Below are 15,583 nucleotides of genomic sequence, written 5' to 3'. Positions count from 1 at the left end.
TTTGCCACATGCTTTCCAGTCAGCCCGATCAATCTTCCAGTGCAGTAACATAACAGGAAGATACAGTCTCCCATTAATTAGGGTGGTTATCACAGGGAAGTGATCATTTCCACAATGGGTGCAAATCGTTGTTTCTCTACAGGCTGTCTGTGAATGCCCATACATCTGGCATGTGAAATATCTCAGTAGATTTGGAAAACACATTTGCACTGGACAGTTCAGATATCTTGCTTTGATAGTGGTGGGAGGATTCTAGGAGTATTGAAGTAGGAATAAGATTTCTTATGGGAATAGTTGTTCCATTTGTGATATTGAACTACATTTAATAATTACTCACTCCTTGATCCTTCAGTTCTTGAATTATCTCTTTCTCAAAAACATGGAATAAGTTCCAATCGGATATTACACCTTGAGATGTGTTCAAGGTGGTATGTGGAGTTGCCACAATGGGCATTCTTCTCAGAATGGTAGCTTGTAACAGTAGTTCAGATTGTTTTGGATTGGTGGTCTCTACTATGACTACTCCTGGTCATAGACACTTTATTGATTTTGGAGACTGCTAACCTTCTAATCCTCATTGGTTCAGAGTGGGAGACATTTTTTCAATCATATTTTCTTTCATGGAATGAAAGACTGGTAACTGTCATATCTTTTGGTAGTCAGATTCTACTCTCTGTATATTTTCTCAACCTAATCATTCAGCAGCTAATCCTGTATATGCTACTGAATGATTAGGTTAAGTCATGGAATGAGACTTTGAGGAAGTTGTAATTGCTCATGTGAAATATGTTAGTGCATTAGCATCATTTCTATACACAGTAAACCAACTGAAGTTGTATAATGGGATCATTACATAACATCTCATATTGCAAATTCCTTTACAACAAGTTGCCCATCTCATTATGCCTTGAATAAGTAATGCTTCCCAAGTAAAGAAGATTATTGTTACTTATTCTCAGTAGCTGCCACCAGTCAGCTACTGAGAATAAGTAACCGTAATCTTCTCAGCAATTTGGCCCCTCACTGGTGAGTGGGTAGTCCAATGGTATAACAGCTGACAATTCAGTTGTGAATTAAGCTCACAATATGAGAGATGCCAAGTGGGGCATAGTTTAATACAATTTTTAAGGGCTAAAAAGCCTGAGACTTCGGGAAGAGTTTACAGTCATATAAGTTAGTGTATTAGTATCATTTCTATACCAACTGAATTTGTGCAGTAACATTATTACATAACATCTCAATGTTGTGAATCCCTTCACAATGAGTTGCCTATCTCATTATGCTGGAGAAGCATTACCTACTCAAGTTGTAATGAGACAAGCAACTCATCGTGAAGGAATTCACAATATGAGATGTTATGTAATGATGCCACTGTACAACTACAGTTGGTTTACTGTGTATAGAAATATGTCACATAAGGTAATGCTAATGCACTAACTTATATGACAGTAAACTCTTCCCACAGTCTGAAGCTTTTTAGCACTAAATTCCACATATTACATGTGAGTAAAATTAAAGTGGCAGAACTATACATATCACATGGAAGCATTTAGATATCCAAATAAAACAGTTATGGATATTTCTGTTCAAAGTGAAGTGGGCTTTTGTCTTTCCAAAGGATGTTCCACTACCAATGTGTCCACCCACATGAATGTCAGCAATGGGAGAGCAAATATCTTTCTATTCTCTGCATCACTCACTTTAAGCTCTTCAATGGATAATACCAAAGCATCCTCCATAATTTTCCACACTATGGAAGTAGACAAGTCCAGTTGCTGTGCAGCAACACTAGAACCAATGATACCCTACAACTGTTGCCGTGCTAAGTCCTACTTGGCAGCTGTAGCCTCTTTCACAGCTTTCCACCCTCATGTGCGCAACAAGCCTAAGCTCCCTGTTCCCTGAACTTTATTTATCATATGTCAAACTGTATGTGATATTAAATTATCCTTCCACATGTTTTTCTGAAGTTGCTCTTTCCAAGGCACTGATGCACTGTTACCATTTATGTAAAACATTTTTACTAAAAGTGTGCAATCTCATAAGGAGAGAGTTATATTGCTTAGTACTGTTGTGATATTCTTCCACGACTTTCAAACCCACCTGCAAAATTGCAATACATAAAATGCATCTGGTGCTGATAGTACCATTTCTAACACAAATTTGGGATATAGAAACTCATTTTTTCTTTTCTGACAATCTCTTTTCCATGTAGGCTATAGGCACACCAATTTAATCCTGCTATTATATGGTGCTTCAGGAAGCTTTGAATAAGGATACTTTAATTATGAAGACCTTGTATATTCCCAGATTTTTATATCCTGTAATATTTCTTAATAACATGTTATTTTTTAGTTACTCTATTTTTTATTCTACTCAAGACAATAAAAAGCACGGGTAAAAAAGTATGGAGGTATTAAAATTTTTTCTATTTCTCCATGTGGAGAGTGTTATTTTTTCAAGAAGGTGGATAATACTTTACTTGATACACCAATGACCCAAAACATTATGACCAGTGAGTCATTATGCAAATTGAAGCAACATCAGGTGAACTACGCCATGTGCACGGGTTTGGAAATGGTATAAAAAACACCTGATACTGAGCTCCATTAATCAGTGTTACTCTTGTTCTTCAGATGGGAAGGGAAGCAGACTTAATCGAGTTTGACAAAGGCCAAATTGCAATGGCCAGACGACTGTGTCAGAGCATATCCTCATCATCATTGTTCTTCAGATGGGAAAGGAAGCGGACTTAAGCGAGTTTGACAAAGGCCAAATTGTAATGGCCAGTCAACTGGATCAGAGCATATCTGAAATGGCACGGCTGGTGGGATGCTCATGGTCAGCTGTGGTTAGTGCCTACTGAATGTGGTCCGAGGAGGTAAAGCCCACGAACCACGTGTGAGGTGTTGGATGACCACGGCTCATTGATGCTGAACAGAAGGGCAACAGAAGGGTGACTGTGGCACAACTCGCTGGTAATTGGAATTCTAGTGATGGGAGTAGTGTCACAACACACAGTACATTAAACCCTGCTGAAAATGAGGCTGTGTAGCCACAGCCCGCTCCGAGTGCCCATGCTAATCACGGTTCACCGGCGACAGTGCCTACAATGGGCATGCGAACATCAAAACTGGACCTTGAGTGATTGGAAGATGGTCGTTTGGTCAGATGAATCACATTTCCTCCTGCACCATGTGGATGGCCGGGCACGTGTGCCTTGTTTACCTGGGGAAGTGATGGCGCCAGGATGCACCATGGGACGAAAACAAGCCGCTGGTAGCAATGTCATGCTTTGGACGATGTTCTGCTGGGATACCCTGGGTCCAGTCATCCATGTGCCGGGCACTCTGACGTCTACCACCTACCTAAACATCATTGCTGATCAGGTACACCCTTTCGTGGCAACTGTCTTCCCCTCTGGTGGTGCCGTCTTTCAGCAGGATAATGTGCCATGCCACACCACCCGGATTGTTCGTGTCTGGTTTGCGGAACACGAGGAAGACTCCCAAGTATTGCCCTGGCCTCCAAATTCCCCCAGACATCAATCCCATCGAGCATCTGTGGTTTGTGTTGGAACAGCAACTCTGATCTGTGGCATCTCAACCACTGAACTTACAGGAGTTAAAGGATCTGCTGGTTACGTATTGGTACCAGCCACATTTAGAAACCTTTTAGTGTCCATGCCTCATCAGGTAAGAGCTGTTTTGGCTGCACGTGGAGGACCAACATCATATTAGGTAGGTGGCCATAATGTTTTGGCTCATCGGTATATGTATGCTTTGATCTGCACAAAGCATGGAAATTGAGCAACAAGACCACCAGCTCTGGTGGTGAACTCAAAAGACCAATCCTATATTAGTCTATGCAAGAAATTCAGAGTCTACATTCAGTTATTGTTGTGTTATTCAACCTGAAGTGGCCAAATGTTTCTTTATAACCATTTTATATTAATGTAAAAGTGCTACCATCTGCAAAGTTTGCTCTGATACTCAAAGTGAAGGGGAACAAAGTTCATTACCAAAAGAAATCCAAACAAAATTAAACGTTTTACAAGGTTGTTATTTGGTTTTTAGCAGCATTAGCAACTAAGGCCATATTGCTCCGGGGATATGCGGTGGTCATTACCTGACCTTTCTGCATCCTCCGTATTCTTTTTACAAGGGAACTGATAAGTAAATGCAGGAAAGGTGCTGGTAAGTAGCAAAAGTGAGGAGGGTATAATTACTGTGTATACTAAGCATTCAAGACATGGCAAGATGTAACAGAAATCACACAGATTTTCTATACACAGACTATATATTATATTTATGATAACTTTCACATTATCAGCATTACACTAACTGATCACCTCAATGATTATATCTTCCTCAAATTACCCAATACGTATGGTTGCCAAATTAACAGAAGTGCTACAAGTTTACTGATTCAATTTATGGAATGGGAAAGTTTAGTTGCGAGGTGATGAACACCTGTACAGTGACCAGAACAATTCAATATAATTTTACATTTCCTATATATATATATATATATATTATCACTACATGACACAAAGCAAAAACAGAAAGAAAAGAAAATAAAAAGTTGCAGCTAAAATATGTTTAATATTAAAATATGTATAGGAAAGTAATACAGAACTTTTGGACAGTGGGTTAAGGTGGTGCAAAAGTCGGTTGCCCGACTCCGGGAGAATAACCACAAACACATCATCCAAGTAGCAACACCAAAAGGCAATGGGATCTTGCAGACACGACATTGACCCACACCGCGGAGTCATGATTATTGATGGGTCCCGCCATTACCGTCGCCGTGCCTGGTTGGAATCACTGCACATCTCGTGCTGTAACGATTCCTCAGTTTTGACCATTAATCTAAAAATCTAGGAATATGGGTCAATGTTGTGTTGGGTCGACCAGAAGTGCTCAGCAATGACTGAGTGTTCCACGTCCGCTAAACAGATAGCTCTTTTGTGTTCAGAAATGCGATTTCTGTGCCTCCTGCCAGTTTCCCTAACGTAGCAGCTAGTGCAGTCAAAGCAAGAAATACAGTAGACTAATCCACTCTGCAGCAAGGGGGGGGGGGGACCGATGTTTTAACTCTGGACACGAGAGATCGTAACTTCCTGCCCGGGAGGCACTTTATCCCACAAGCCTTTAAGACTCTAGAAATCTGTTGTGACAGGTTTGGGTAGAATGAGATAAAGGCGGTTGTGGTGGAGTCATTACTGTGAATGGTCCTGTTGGCCACTATGTGGTCACGGGCATGTAAGTCGCACTATCTAGGGTATTGGTAGGGTAGCCACATCTCACAAGATGTCTTGAATCTAGTAATCTCAGTGCACCTCTGATCCGCAGAACTAGAGTGGGTCCAGGCGCTGGTTAACAGGGCTCATGCTGTGCTGAGAAGATGGCTGCGCACGTGTGCTGACCAGTAGTTGGTGAATTGTCCAGCACACATCAGCTTGCGATAGACTATTGTCTTCAAACGTGTGCCCTCACACTGGACAAGGGTATCCAGGTAAGGAAGGATAATGTCTGACTCCAGCTTGATGGTGAATTGTATGAAAGGCGACAAAGAGTTAAGGTGGTGCAAAAGTTGGCTGCCCAACTCCGGGAGAATAACCACAAACACATCATCCACGTAGCGACACCAAAAGGCAATGGGATCTGGTAGACACGACATCAACCCATGCTGCAAAGTCATGATTATTGATGGGTCCCGCCATTACTGTCGCCATGCCTGGTTGGAATCACTACACATCTCGTGCTGTAACGATTCCTTTAACAGAAACAGAGGATGTCATGTCCATCCCATTACTGAGGCAACCATCCTCACGGCTGACAAATGTTGGCATTTACAATGTTCCCATGCATCACAGCCGCAAGCTTTGCCTTTTAACTGCTAATTGTTCAATACATGCAGTTCACCATACATGACTGCCATTACATGCACATAGGTTCTATATTCCTAGATTTTTAGATTAACGATCAAAGCTGATGAACTCAAACATACTGTCCGAAAGCTTTGTTACTTTCCTGTACGTATTTTAAAATTAAATATATTTTAGCTGGAACTTGCTATTTTCTTTTCTTTCCATTTTTGCTCTGTGTCACGTAGTAATAATATATATATATATATATATAATGAACCCAGAGTACATAGGCCTTTTCAGTTATTTAAATTTTTTACAATAGAAACGTACAATTCTATTTTAGGTCGCATACTAATTTTGTTGGTTTCTCGTACATATAGCTCTGTAATAAGATTTATCAACAGAAAATTAAATGCATGTTGATAAACTAAGGACGTGCAGTATTAGCCTAAAACAAAAAATCGACAGTGGGGGGAAAAACTGTGTAGAAGGTAATACTAGCTTCTTCACTCAGTATTTTTAGGTATGTTTTCCATGAAAAGTGTCTGTTGTCTTGTCTTTACAAAGTCCATCTATTATTCCATCTTCATGAAATTTCATATTTTGCCCATTTAGAGAAAGATTTGTCAAGCCATGCCAAATCTAATTAAAATTGGAAAAACAGAAATCCACAATTATTATTTCTGTTTTTTTTTTTTTTTTTTGTTCCTTCTTTTTATTATTACACAGGTTATTCATATAATGTATAGCTGAAACACTAGATATATTTTTTTTTGTTGCTGTGTGCACTGGTTGGAGAAATGAATGGACAATGAATAGATGCCCTGCTTAAACCAAGAAATGTCCTTTGTTTAAGCAGGGCAATTATGAAAAGCTCATTTTTTGTTATCATTTTATATTAATTCGCTGATTATATTAATCACAGCTAAAATGGAAAATTAGTGTTAATATTTCAGTTATTATTATTTAATTCTAGAAAAAAATAAGTAAACTCCATTACAAAAACATTGACTGCATGCTATGATCTCAGGTGTGTGTGTTATTTGTTTAATTTATTAAGCCACAGTATATTAAGTCACAGAAGCCATAGTAATTTATTACGGCACAGTAGCAATAGCAATTTATTAAGCCACAGTATCTATGAAATACATGTTGCATTTAAATTTTCATTAAAAATTCAAAAAATAACCGAAGTATTACAAAACACTGAGTGAATATTATGTGAAGTGAAACCAATTATTTTTATACAGTAAACTATTGAAATGACAGCATCCCAAATAATGGAACATTTGAGGTAACAACACCTAGTTTGGATGTTTACATACAGCACAGATGTCTTGCAGTTCCGAAAAAAGAAAATGGCAAGTCACGTGATTATGTGATTAGTGAATTTTAAAGAAAAAATATAACATTGGATCATCAACATTGTATGATTTTTTTTTTTTTTTTTTTTTTTTTTGGTAGCTGTTGGCGCATCGGCTTCTGTGGCCATAGTGCACCTCTCAAGGTTTTTGCAGTACTTTGATCCAAGCCCAAGGCGGGATTCAAACCCGTGACCTTTGGGTTGCCAGGCAGGCACTTTACCCACCTGGCTAGCCCTGTTGGCACACTGTATGATACTAAAAATTCAAAGCACAAACTTTTAGAATTTACTGCATCTTCAGAACCTAACAATAAGATAGCTGATATAAAAAGTTTACACAGGCCAAAATTAGAAAACAGATAAAGTGCTGCTTGAGTGGTTTTTATTAAAACGATCAGAGGGTATAGCTATATCAGGGACAATGATTATTGCCAAAGCAAAAGATTTTAAAGAAAAAATGAGCATTGATACAAAACAAAAATGCTTTTATTGATGGATGGTTCACTTAAGATAAGACACTGAATTAGAAAATTAGACATTGGGGGAGAAAAACAGTCTGCTTACACAGAGGCAGCTAAAGAATATAGTGTGAATGAGAAGTTTGTTAATGACAATAATCTTACAGCTAATCAAATATACAATGCTGATGTTTCAGTCTCTACTGGAAATGTTTACGACAAAAAAAAGAAGGAACGGAAAGCTGCAAAGAATAAAGTGCAAGTAGTTTTAAGCAAAATAAAGAAAGAGTGATAGTTCTCATGTGTGCAAATGCATCGGGCCAACACAAAAGTAAGCCTTTAGTAATTGGTAAATAGCATCATCTATAAGCTTTGAAGGGAATTATGCATTTTCCGGTGACTTACAAGGCCCAAAAAATGCTCAAATGGATAACGAAATTTTTTAAGATTGGTTAACTCATGAATTTGTTCCAGCAGTTTCAAAGAATTTAAGCGATATGGGAAAGAGCCAAAATTCTAAATGTGTCTTACTTTTTGATAACTGTAGGGCCCATCCTCGTGAATCCAAATTAGTTTCTGATTGTCGATATATTTTTTTCCTGTTATTTACCATCTAATGTCATTTCTCTCATTCAGCCCATAGATCAAGGAGTTATCCAAATTTTTAAATGCCATTACAGAAGTGATTTTATGAAACAAATGATTAGCAAGGATATCTCCACTCTCAACTTTCAACAGGGCTTCACAATTAAAGATGCAGTATATTCTATAGAAATTGCTTGGAATACTGTGAACTCCATCACTCTTGTGAGAGCACAAAGGAAATTATGGCCAAGTGTCATGTCTGCCGACACCATCTAATGGAGATGATACTGAGAGTCTTAATGTAAGGTCAAGGCAAAGCAGCATTGCAGAAATAATGCAAAGTCCAATCCACCACAACAGAAAATCCTTTACATAGCATTGAAGTTGGAGATATTGATGCATGGCTCGCAGTTGATAATGAGGTTGAATTATCACAATCATTCTCAGATTAAGAAATCATTGATAGTGTTGTTACTCCTAGATGATACACTTTGTTCAGATATAGAAGAAGAGGACATTTACATAACTGAAAAGATAACTTGCAGAATAAAGTATGGAAAATAATCTTTTATGGCACCTCTACATCTAAAGCAAACATATTTGAAGGGATCAGCTAGAATAGAAAATTTGTTTTTTTATGTTTACATATTACACTACAGGATGTTAATGTTTTTTATGTGCAGCGAATAAAATTCTTAATCTCTCTATTTCTTAATTAGCCTCAATATTTCTGCATTAAATATATTAAAAATAACTTTCTAGATAATGGAAAAATCAAAATCTACCAATTATCTTGTATTAGTTCATCAATCTCTTGCTTTTGTAGCCAACATTCCCATTACAATCACACAAATAGCAGTCTCTTTATAGATATTCACAAGACGTTTGAGTTATTTATACCACCTTTTCATCCCCAATTTGGCCAAATTTTTTATTTGAAGAAGAATGAGGTGATAACTATTCTGCCTGAAACAAAATCCTAACATATTCACTACTATTGATGGCTATATGTAAATGCCCTCCAGTAGTAGAGGTATTTGCATGCAGCCATCAAAACATATTATAATGAGATAGCAGGAAATACAAGAGTGTCCTTTATGTCATTTTCAGAAAATGAGAGAAATTTCCTATTCTGAAAACTAAATAGTCACATTCAGGAAACAAACTGTAATCATTAACTTTTCGAATGATCCAAAATGCAATAAAAAAAAAAAAAAAAAAAAAAATATATATATATATATATATTCTTCGCTTAACTGATTTCAGTATATTTATAACTATTACCTTTAATGAGAACAGATAATTTTGGCCTTGGATCATCATCTTTGATTTCTTTTTCACGAATGAACAAGGGGTCTCGTTTACGACAACGAAAATAGCCTTCCAATCTTCTCTTGTTGAGTTCTGCTTTATAGTGAGAAAGATGTGCATCTAATTTTTGCTGAATAGCAACAAGATCTTTTTGTTGCTTTTGTAATGCAGCCTGTTGTAATCTGTATTCCACAACTTCTTTTGCTCTCTTCTGAAAGAATTCAGATATAATCCCAACATGATGACATATTACTTGTAACAAGTAATAGCTAAATGAAGATTATAATAATAAGCTTGCAAGAGAGCATAGCAAGAGGAGGAATGCCAATGCAGTGTGTACAATACTCAATCTGTTTGGGGGGGGGAACTGTTTAGAATGGTCCACTTGATATAATTCTGATCTTTATTCTAATGCTATATCAAATAATAAGAAAAATTTTACTAGGAAAAAAAGTAGCCTTATTATCAAATAAAAAAAAAAAAAATTTATCAACTACCCGACTTCACTTCAGAGGTCTATGTTATGATATATGTTCTAGCATTAGCATTAGTAGAGGCATTTGATGCAAGAAAGCAAGCTTATGCAGCATCAGCTAAAAAAAATAATAATAAAAATAAATAAATAAATAAATAAAAAATAATAAAAATAAATAAATAAATAAAAAATAACCACTTCCACTTCACCCCTCTGTTCGTTTGAAATACCTGTCCAGCTGAGCCTTAAACTTATTTAGGCTATCAACTTCCACGACAAGGGATGGAAGTCTATTCCACCAACCAACCACCCGCTGGCTAATGGGAAATTTCCTCACGTCTATCCGACATCTGTCTTTACTCAATTTGAATTTATGCCCTCTCAGATGATTATTCTGAGCAAGAGGAAGAATCCCATCAGCATTGAGCATGCTCAAACCATTCAAGGCTTTATACACCTCTATCAGATCACCTCGCCGGTGCCTAGTCTCCAGAAACTGTAATTTGCAAAACTTAATCCTTTCTTCGTAAGAGCACCACTTTGTTCCATTCACTAATATTGTTGCCCTTCTCTGTACTCGTTCCAGCATCTCTACATCCTTCTTGAAATGAGGCCTCCAGACCTGTATACAGTACTCTAGGTGTGGTCTGACCATTGCCTTATACAATGGAATAATCACCTCCTTATCCCTGCTAGAAAAATTCCTGTATATCATCGACAATATACCATGAACTACTCTTGCAGCCCATCTGCACTGCTCAGAAAACTTCATATTTGCCTGCACAACCACCCCCAGGTCCCTTTCATTCCCTACCACTGTCAGTGTAGTACCACAGAGTTGATACGTTGCTCTGGGGTTGCTGTTTCCCATATGTAGTCTTTACATTTCTCAATGTTAAACTTCATTTGCCACCTCTAAGCCCATCTGCTCAACCTTTCCAGATCCTGTTGCAGTAGCATAGTGTCAGTAGTGTCCTTGACAACCCTGCCAACCTTCGTATCGTCTGCAAACTTGGACATTAAGCTTGATATACCATCATCAATATTATTTTTAAATACAGAAAACAATAATGGACCCAATACTGAACCCTGAGGGACTCCACTAATAACATTAGTCCACGATGAGCAGTGTCCATTGATTACTACTCTCTGTCTTCTACCCCTCAACCAACCCTTTATCCGTAGCAGCAATTTGCCTCCAATGCCACACTGCTATAATTTGTGCAGCAGTCTTCCATGTGTAACAGTATCAAAAGCCTTTCTAAGATCCAAGTATATAATATCAAAGTTATTCCCTGCATCCATTTCTTTTGTGACTGCATCATAGTATCCAATCAAATTGGTCAGGCAAGACTTCCCCTTAACAAAACCATGCTGTGTCTGAGCTATAACTGAAGTCTTGTCTAGATGATCCTGCAGTGCTTCTTTAACCAGTGCCTCCATTAATTTTTCAGGAAAAGAAGTTAAACTAACAGGTCTATAATTACTTGTGTCGCCCTTTGATCCTCCTTTGTGAATTGGGGTCACATTTGCACATCTCCAGTCCATGGGTACTTCCCCTGAATCCAAGGAAGCTCTCATAATTATGGCTAAGGGTTTGCTTACTTCCTTTGCTGCCTCCTTTAATATAACTGGATAGACCCCATCCACCCCAGGTGCCTTTCTTGTATTTATCTTCAACAATTTCTCCTCCACATTACCCTCAGTTATTACAAGATTCTCTAGCTTACTGCCAGAGTTGAATACACCTCTGGCATTACCCTCGCTGAATAACTCCTCATGTGTGAATGTCGATGCAAAATATTCATTCAGTTTGTTAGCTACCTGAGCAGGATCATCAACAGTTGACCCATCGATATCAAGTGGACCAATCTGATTCATCCCCTTCCTTCTAGAGTTTACATAAGTAAAGAACTCTTTGCTGTTTTTCTTTACATCCCTTGCCAAAGATTTCTCGTAATCTGCCTTCGCCTGCCGAACCTCCTTTGTAACTTGGTTACAGATCAACTTGTATCTATCATAGGCTCCTGTGTCACGTGTTAATTTGTATCTATCCCATGCATTGTTCTTCTCTGCCATATGTCTCATTACTTCATCTGACATCCACTTAGGCCTAAACCTTGAACAATATTTCTTAGTTGGTACGTAAAGCCTAGTAGCTTCCAAGATAAGTTCTTTGAATGCTTCCCATTTTGAATTTGTTGTTGGTAACATCATCAGTTGGTCCCACTGTATAGAATTTAAATACTGTCTCAATATCCACTTACTGTCTCATTTAAATACTGTCTCAATATCCACTTCGGAAAGGTTATTACGAAAGCAATAACCCTTCCATTACCCCTAATGGTAGTTACCTCTTTGAGTAAATCCCACTTCAGCACACTGTGATCACTGCCACCTAGTCGTTTCTTTATCTGCAGATTCTTAATGCATGAAGAATCACTACTGATAATCAAATCAAGAGTATTACTCCCTCTAGTTGCCTCCTGAACATGCTGATGTAGAAAACAATCATCCAATAAATTCACAAAAGCCTTGCTAGTGTGTGAGTGACCAGCCCCCAAATTCCAGTCAATATCTGGGAAATTAAAATCCCCCATTATAAGATTCTCTGATTTGCTGGCCCACTCTATTTCCCCGTACAGTTCCTTATTATACTCATCAGAATCATTAGGCCTATAGCACACTCCTTCTCTCAATTTTGATCTCCCAATGCTTATGTCACACCAAACTGACTCGACACTGCACTGTCCAGCGATGTCAACTGGTTTCACTTCCTTGGATTTTATATATTTCTTAACTAATAGCATAACCCCTCCTCCCTTCCTACCCTGTCTATCCTTTCTGTAGACATTGTACTCCTGAAATTCCAGTTCTGCATTCCTTATATCTGTGTGACACCACGTCTCTGAAATCCCCACAATATCTGCCTTTGATGTTTTGAGCAATACCTCAAATTCATCAAATTTATTTACTAAACTCCTAGCATTGGTGTACATGCAAGTATACATGCACCTGTTCTTTTTCTTAGCTACCCTAACACAACCTATGTGTTTATTTGTACCCCAGTGATTCCTAGCAGTCTCTGAAATATCCTGCATCTTATTTTCCAGGCTGCGGCTCAATACAATAGAAGCAGTGCAAGAATCACTTTCACCTCTGCGAGTGGCTACTGTTAATCTATTAGTCCTTGTATCCCCCCAATCTAGCAGTTTTCCGACCCACCTAACACTGCCTCGATAGCATCAGCAAACATTCTTGCATCCTTTCTATTTAAGTGTATCCCATCCCTGTAGAAGCAGTCTCTCCTGTTAACAAGTACAGACCAGGCTGAAAAAAATTCTACCCCTTGAGCCTTGCACAATCCTTCCAAGGCCGAATTGATCGACAGGGGTCTCGTCATATACTCCCTCCTATCCTGTCTGGGCAGAATTGCAGACACTTTCAAATTCAACCCTATTTCACGCCTTTTTTTCAACAGTGACCTGTACTTGTTAAGTAATTCCGCCGGTCTCCTGCTCTTAATATCATTAATGCCAACGTGTACAACTATATCACCTTTTGTGCCCTTAAAAGATGATATCAGCTCTACAACGTCATCAACCTTTGCCCCTGGCAGACATACCCTGGTCCTGTTCCACCTATCCTTTTTACAAAGCATGTTTCCCGTTTCCCTGACAATAGAGTCACTAACAACTACTAGTTCTTTTGGGACCAGCGCATTCTGCCTTGGGGGGCTGCCGCTGTGTTGCGCGATGACCAAGTGCAAGCTCTGGCATTGGTGTGGGCAGCTGAGAGCTTGATGGGCCCTCACTTTTAATCCTTTGAGGGCATTCACCCTGTTCTTCAAGCTCTCATATAGGCCCATAACAATGCTGAGTTGTCGCCTGATTTCCTTACACTCCTTGCATCGCGCACACACAAAGATATCCCCCATGGCAGTATCATGTCCCGTACCTGACTACTCCACAAACATCAAGCAAGTAGCATTTTAATAGGCTGTGATTTAGAGGGCAACTGCCCCCCCTCAGTTCTCCCCTGAGCCACAGCACTTCCATTAGCTTGAGCCTTTTGCTTTGCTGCTCTGGTCAGAGTCATGATTTCGATTTAGGTTAGGGTAAATTAAACACAGTTATAACGCTATATTTATGTTTTAGTATCGAGTGTTATCTACGAAATCCCTTTATATAACTTCCGTATCAAGTTAAGTATTTATTTATTTTTTACTAATTATTTATGTTACGTAACCCAAGTCGTTATATGTATACTTAAGTACAATTTAATTGACAATGAAGTTCAACAATATTAATTATCTGATTAATTGGCAATATTAATCAGATAATTGATACGAAATCCCTTTATATAACTTCCGTATCAAGTTAAGTATTTATTTATTTTTTACTAATTATTTATGTTACGTAACCCAAGTCGTTATATGTATACTTAAGTACAATTTAATTGACAATGAAGTTGAACAATATTAATTATCTGATTAATTGACAATATTATGAACTATACTATACTATATTAAGCTTATGCTATCTATTTCGAGATATTTTCTATCGTGTAACAATGGCGGCTATTTACGAACAGTAAACACGTGGATTTGATACCCTTTCCGATACTAAGTAATACCTACAAAATCTCTATCTAAGTTACTTTAATCTAAGTATCGTAAATAAGAATATAAAACTACTCTAGAAAATAAGTTAATATGCCAATTTAAGCTAATAAACAGAAAATAAATCAGAAAAAACTTCTCTGTTCCAGGAGCAGCAGAAATGTACGTCCGCACAAGCTACACTCGTTCTCGAACTCCCAGGGTGTAGTAAGACCTCTGCCAAAAATACGCTCTGCTTCTCAGCCCAGTCACTTCCGTCCAATTTCTTCTGCATCAAGCCTATTGAAGCTCTTTGAGAAATCTCTTCTGAGAACGTTAACCACCCAAATTATGCCACAACAGCTACCGCAGATCCACTATGCTACCCGGTCAAGATCCACCGCTACAAATCTAGTCACCAACACTACCAAGATCCTCAAGACATTTGAGCAGTATGCCTGCAGTATGTCTTCAGTTTTGAACCGCAACTTTCATTATTTTTAAACATAAAGTGTACAAGCCTAAATAAAGCTCCACAGAAAAAATATGTAGCTTCTCTATTTACTTTCTCAATTTAAAAATTAGCAAAGTTGCAGATCAAAACTGAAAACCTACTACAGGCATATATTTGAACATATACTAATCGAAATCTATTTGAAGATCAAATCATATAATATACAATTTGCATGACTACACTCTGGTAATGACTTTCAAGTTCCATGAAAATATCGAATGCCCTCAAAAAAATTAAAAAAAAGGGACCCTTCAAGAACTCAGATAACCAGCACAATGCTCGAAACTGCACTCAAGCAACACAGGACACAATGAGATCCCCCATAAAGAATGTGCTAGTCCAACAGTAGAGTCAGGGAAGTGGGAAATATGTTTTTCAAAAAAGGATAGGTGGAACAGGGTATAA

The 15,583-nt window shown here is 38.1% G+C and overlaps 1 protein-coding gene across 3 annotated transcripts in view; it reads right to left on the bottom strand.

Moving 5' to 3' along the window:
* Nucleotides 1-15,583, bottom strand: part of mIF2 (mitochondrial translation initiation factor 2) — a 405,187-nt gene that overhangs the window by 113,731 nt on the left and 275,873 nt on the right. For all 3 annotated transcript variants that reach the window (XM_090379811.1, XM_090379813.1, XM_090379812.1), the window contains exon 13: nt 9,563-9,800. In XM_090379811.1, coding sequence (XP_090235937.1) covers nt 9,563-9,800 — 238 coding nt within the window. The remainder of the gene's footprint in view (nt 1-9,562; nt 9,801-15,583) is intronic.

The sequence above is a fragment of the Mastigoproctus giganteus genome, chromosome 8 (assembly GCF_048544385.1).
Source record: "Mastigoproctus giganteus isolate SK-2022 chromosome 8, ASM4854438v1, whole genome shotgun sequence".
Lineage (NCBI taxonomy): Eukaryota > Metazoa > Arthropoda > Arachnida > Uropygi > Thelyphonidae > Mastigoproctus > Mastigoproctus giganteus.
This window is presented reverse-complemented; position numbering and strand designations above follow the sequence as displayed.